This window comes from Triticum aestivum, chromosome 2B (assembly GCF_018294505.1).
Source record: "Triticum aestivum cultivar Chinese Spring chromosome 2B, IWGSC CS RefSeq v2.1, whole genome shotgun sequence".
NCBI lineage: Eukaryota > Viridiplantae > Streptophyta > Magnoliopsida > Poales > Poaceae > Triticum > Triticum aestivum.
The window spans coordinates 101,010,173-101,016,374 of record NC_057798.1 but is presented as its reverse complement, the minus strand read 5'-3'; the positions used below and the strand labels follow the sequence as shown (position 1 = coordinate 101,016,374).

The 6,202-nt window shown below is 46.9% G+C and overlaps 1 protein-coding gene across 1 annotated transcript; it reads right to left on the bottom strand.

The window, feature by feature from the left end:
• Positions 1-2,339: 2,339 nt before the first annotated feature.
• On the bottom strand, positions 2,340-4,186 carry LOC123040632 (peroxidase 2). Its single transcript, XM_044463418.1, has 3 exons — positions 3,908-4,186; positions 3,193-3,384; positions 2,340-3,101 (listed from the first exon to the last, which is right to left on the bottom strand). Exons 1-3 carry the CDS (start codon positions 4,115-4,117, stop codon positions 2,544-2,546), a joined length of 960 nt encoding a protein of 319 aa, XP_044319353.1. The 5' UTR covers positions 4,118-4,186; the 3' UTR covers positions 2,340-2,543.
• Positions 4,187-6,202: the final 2,016 nt, after the last annotated feature.

The window sequence follows — 6,202 nt, the reverse complement described above, 5'->3', positions numbered from 1 at the left end:
GTCAACACTAGAGATAAAGTTTACGTGAAGACAGCGTCGTCAACCGCAGCAAGCAGGAACACGTGTCCACTCATTTGCCAAGTGCATTTGAAAATCGACAAAGCGACGATTATGCTGAGTATCCTGCTTTTTGCCGAGTGTTGTACCTAGCACTCTATTTAGGCTGGTCATTTCACCGAGTGGCCGACAAAAAACACTCGACAAAAGATTTGGCACTCATCACACTAGTCGATTTCAGTTATGAGTTGGTGGTGGCGGGAGGAGGCTCTGGAGGCGGAGATAGGTGGTGGAAGGACTAGGAATGGGTGGGGACATAGGAGTGGGGCGGCGTGGCTGGCTGAAGCCCAATTGGGGTGGCCAGAGATATTGCCGGTGGTTGGAGCTGATGTTTTTTATTTTTGAAAAGAAGGATTACCCCGGCCTCTGCATCAAGTGATTCACACAACCATATATTTATTAAATGAATAGAGTATCAGAGTGCCAAAATCATCTCAAATAGCTACTCAAAGAGAAGATAAAAAATAAATAGCCACAACTTGCATAAACAGATGGTAGGGGAAGGGAACTCCATCCATAAAAAAAGTATTTAAAATTAGGAAGCGAGAGAAGACCTTCCACCTTATTAGGGTGGATGTTGTGTTTTGGTTTATCCCAAAAGTGTTGTGAAAACTAAAAGGGGTATTGAGGATGGGATATATGCCTATATGAGCATCTACACGTACAAACAGCAAATCTGACCTCTCAAACGCCCGTGGAGGCAGTGACGGGACAACCCTCAATTTTTTCTCTCTGCATCTGGACGCCTCATAGTTTAACCCGTAAATATAACAAAGCATGCAAAAGAAAGATCTACATACTATGAAGATCAACTAAACCTACACTACACTACTTGTTGTTGTCGAAGATGCTCACGATCTACGTGCTGAGCTCTGGGTACATGGGCACCAACTACAGCTCCGGCTCCTCCATGTCGGCCTCTGCCTCCAGTCCGGCGAAAAGCGTGTCAGTCGCCGCCCATTCTTGTTGGATGAACCGCCGGTTGGCTTCTACATAGGATTCATCCTAGATGGACTCTAGGATGGCGGTCTGCTACGCCATTTTCGCCGCTTAGATGACCTCGTACTCCGCCATGGCATCCTCAATGACAAAGTCAACAACCAGCTTCGGCTCGGCCGTCGCCTCCTCCTCCTTCATGGGCTCTGGTTGTTTCTGCTGCTCCTCGTCCTCCGGCTCCGGCGAATCCGGAGGCAATGCGACCGCGAACCGGGCGACGCGCCTAGCCCGGATCTCCTCGAGCTGCTGGAGGCGCTGCTCGAGCGTGACCATAGTGTAGGTCTTCTTCTTCTATCGGACCATGGCGGAGACAGACAACAAGAGGGAGAGCGGAAGCGGATATGGACGGTGGCAAGAGGTGGATGGATGGGATCTGGCTGGTGGCACGAAGAGGGATGAAGTGGATGTAGCTAGGGCTAGGGGACGTCGTCCAGCTAAAATAGCCGGGCCCTGGCCCTTGGGCGGCAAGCTGGAGTTGTGCCACACGGCGGTCACACCCCCACCGAAGGAGACGCCACTAGATAGATGGGTTTCCGGGCATTTACGTGTGAGACCTGGCTGTCAAGGCGATGTGTCGGACGCGCCTGGGCCGCCTCATATCCGCCCTTCATTTGGGCTGGATATGAGGAGTGTCGGTCAGCCCGGGCATTGAGGCTGGTTTGAGGCGCCCAGGTGGGTTATGGTCTTTGACCGGTCAGTGACCGGGCTGACCATCCGGGCGTTTGAGAGTGGTTTGAGGCACCTGGCTCTAAAAGCTTTATTAATTCCATGAAGAATTGACCATTCAAGGTCTTTTCTGTGATGGGTTAGAATCACTCTAAGGCGTTGAGATCATTCTTGTCAGATGAACCTCCGGTCCTTTTTGGGATGGGTTAGAGTCGCTCTAAGGCGTTTAAAACATTTCCATATTTCCGGCAAAAAGTGTGTCGGACGAGCCCAGACCACCTTATATCTGCTCTTCATTTGGGCTGGAGATAAGGGTGTTGGTCAGAGGTGTCCGGGTGAATCAAGGTTTTTTGATCGGTCAGTGACCAGACCAATCGCGCGGGCATTTGAGAGCGGTTTGAAGCACCTGACTGTAAATGCTCTAGTTCCTTGAGTTGACCATTCAAGGTATTTTTTTAGGATGGGTTAGAGTCCCTCTTGGGCGTTGAAGTTATTTCCATATGATTTGCCGCACGGTGGTGTGCACCGATGATATAACCCATGACTTTCTAACTAAAAGTGTAGAGTTCGTTAGAGACAAAAGTGATTATGTGCCACTGGGCATGATTAAGCAAAGGAAAAAGTACATATGCAACTCATCCATTTGCACGACGGCCCCTTGAGATACTCAGATACATCACATGACACTCCATCTTCCCACACTTGATGATGATCCGAGAAATGGCACAGCGTTCTTGTACATGATGAGTACAACTGTACAAGTACAATAACTCCACAGCCTTATTAAGTCCGCCTTTGATCGCCCCAGATTTTAGGCCGGTAGCTTAGTTCACCCTGGAGCAGCTGAGCCTGACCTGCCCCTGCGTCCCAGTGAGCGGGCTGATGTTCCCCATCCTCACCATGGCCGCCGTGAAGTCCCTGTTAAACCGCGCCGACCCCGACGAGTACGTCCGGACCAGGCCCGCGGTGCGTCCGTCGTTGATCAGAACCTGGTCAGAGTGCAGGAGCCCCTTCTGTGACATCAGGTTGCGGTAGTATGTGTTGTCGAACGCGTTGGGCGTCGTCGTGTCCAGTGGTGCCAGGCTGCTGTCGCCGGACCCGGTCGGCCGGGGGCAGTTGGCCTTGAGAGATGTTGCGAAGGGCGCATCGATGTTGGTCTCGTTGTAGAGCCTGTCCCGGAAGTTTTGGCACTGTGCCTGCCCGATGGTGTGGGCGCCAGATAGTGCGACCATGTCGTTCACGCTGAGCCCCTTGGCGGCGAAGTTGGCTGTGAGGTTGGCCACGTCGAATGATGGTGGCGGAAGGTCGCTGTTGGCCAGAGACAAGCTCGCCGTCGTCGAGTCCCTCCTCCCGAGAGGAACGGTCCACGAAGGCCCTCCCAGCTGCAAGCAAATAATAAGAACTAATAAGTTGCTTAATTTACTGTCGCGTGCGTTCACCAAATTGACTGCAGTGGCTTCGGATCGATCTTACAGCGACAACGGAGTCACGGGCAGCGACGGCGAGGATGTCGGCGCAGGAGACAGTCTGCGCGCACACAGCCTCGACCTGCGCCTTGATGTTGTCGATAACGTTCATGCCTCGAATGGAGCCGGCGTTAGGAGCTGCCCCCTGCTCGCCGGTGAAGGTGGCCGTGTCGCTCAGCAGTACGGACGCGTCGCAACCCTGGTATGCATCGATCGTCACACACATAAGAAATTACTTCCGTCAACTGAAGTATCTTCTCGGTAAAGAAATATAAAAGCATTTAGATCACTAATCTAAACACTCTTATATTTCTTTACGGAGGAAGTACATTCTAATTCCACTAGTTGATTTGAACTGAAGAACTGAAAAGTCACTGTCAAAGTGTCAAGAAAAAAATGAATTGAGAAGTCACTGTGAACTGAAAAGTCTAAAGAGGAGTTGCTACACCTACATAAAACAACTTACGCTACGTCATTCGTAGATGTAGGTTTATCGGTCTAAAGAGTGTTAACTTATCAGTAGTTAGGTACACATGTAGTGCTCCGCTCCATTAACTTTTTGATAGTAATGACTTTAACTATAATTTAAACTGAGACCTTGTAAATTAAGTACTTTCTTCGATCCATTAAATCAGCAACAATTAATATGGCTCCAAGAGATTAGCATCAGAGTATGCAGTAGAAACTACAGTAAGTAAAGAGAGAAGGCGAGAGGGACTTGCTTGGACAAAGCAGTCGTGGAAATGCAGCCGGAGCAGCGACGCTCCCATGCGGCGCTCACTCCTCACGGCGGCCCCCACACCCCTCCTGATGATGGCCAGCGCCCTGGGGCACGACCTCGCGTAGAACCTAGGCGAAAGCTGCGCCGAGGACGATGCCGCCAGGCACAGGAGCAACAGCACCGGCAGAGAAGAGGCCATTGCCATTGCCATGAGTGTACTTCTGTACGCAAGCAGGCACACTAACCCTGTTGAGATGAAAGCTCTATGCAATGGCCTGCATTACCATGACTACATACACCCGTTTATATGTCTGGCACATTTCAAGCGATTGTCCAGCCCGTGACAGTCCATTTGGTGTAACATGACAACTGGTACTGTTTATTTTGGTTGGAGATGGATATAGTACGGTTGGTATGGTGTTCCTAGTGCAACGCAACAATGAACAATGGGAACTCTATTGGCTAGCTAGTAGGCTAGGGTTGTGGTAGCGTCACCACAAGCTCACAATTATCGTAGCTCACCAAATGGTTTGGAATATTAGTTGGTTGGCCTTGGCAGTGTTCATCAATACATATGCCCCTTGTAGACCTGCCAAGTAGTTTTTTTCTTTGCAAAAAAACTTTCAATCTATTCATCTTCAATCATGGCTCTATAACGAACACAAGAAATAATAAAAATTACATCCAGATCCGTAGACCACCTAGCGACGACTACGATATTAGAGGCATTAATGCTGCACCACCCAATACATGTTCTGCACAAACAAAACCACACAAGATATTCTGCACCTCTGTTGCATGTTTGAAATACACAGTATGACTAGTGGGGAAATGGCCAGCATTTGAGAAAGTCCTCATCTGGTGGCGAGCTCAAATGAGTTCGTTATTGACAAATGTTTTCAGTGCTCACAAAATTTCGGAATGATATTCGCGGAAGTGGTGGCAAAAAAAAATCAGCACTCCCTCGAAAATGCTTTCGAAAATAGTTTTTTGGAGCATCGAGTTTTTTTGGCCACAACTACCATGAATGTCACTCCATGATGAAATTTTGCAAGCGCTGAAACCATTTTGTCAATGTTTGCCACCAATATATTTCAGAATTTTTTGAATTTGTTTTCTATTTTTCTTGGATTTTATTGTTCACCCGAGTTAATTTGAGCTCGAGCTAAAATACTCTGCGTTGAAGTTCCGAGCATTTTGTCTTAATCATGAGCTAGCAATACTGTGTCCGAGCAAATGAAGTTTTAGTTCTTCCACTCAATACATGTGGTTGTTAACAGGTAGGATGCCAGCCATGCAAAATTCTGCAAGAAAGGTCAATAATTGATGTTGAGTGATTGAGGTTTGTAAATGGAGACAAAGAAAATACTATACTGCATGGTGTACTAATCTGCAGAGACGTACCATGCATGAATTTTTCGTTTTTAAAGATACCATATATTATGTGTTTATCCTTCTTCTGTTGACTGCATGTACCCTTCCGTCAGTTAATAGGACAATAACCAATTGTAATATTATTTTTTTGACAAAGTGGTCAGTTAAGTCTGACTGCTACTATTGATCAATGAATACTGGTACACCACTTGTAGCAAACATATTCCCATCGATACATCCTGAGATGAGATGGATGTATCCATCACTGTGTTTCTAGTTTCTAGACCTCCGACGGTGGAGCGAATTTTGTACTATCAATGCACCACCTGAAATTATAGTTTTATTAAATAGCCGGCTATAACTCCGTTATAGTCTCCTATAGCCTTTTTAGCAGGATGCCGCTAAATGGCCACCTTCATAAATCTCCCGCTATAGCTGATTTGGAGGCCGTCCGCTATTTTCCATAGCCCGCTACTTAAAACATTGCCTGAAATACAGACAAGGTCAGACCTATTACTCAAATATTTAGACAACTAGACACTTTGCTATGTACTCCCTCCATTTTTAGACATAAATCTTTTTAGAGATCTCAATAAGAGACTATATACAAAGCAAAATGAGGTCAGATGGATGTCACTATGTTTCTAGTTTCTAGACCTCCGACGGTAGAGCGAATTTTGTACTGTCAATGCACCACCTGAAATACAGGCAAGGTCAGACCTATTACTCAAATGTTTAGACAGCTAGACACTTTGCTACGTACCCCCTCCATTTCTAAATACAAGTCTTTTTGATATTTCAATAAGAGACAAAATGAGTTAATCTACACTCTAAAATATGTATATATACATTTGTATATAATCCATAATGGGGCACAGTTGATCTACCGAGGACCAAAACTAGTAGAAAACAGGGCTATCGT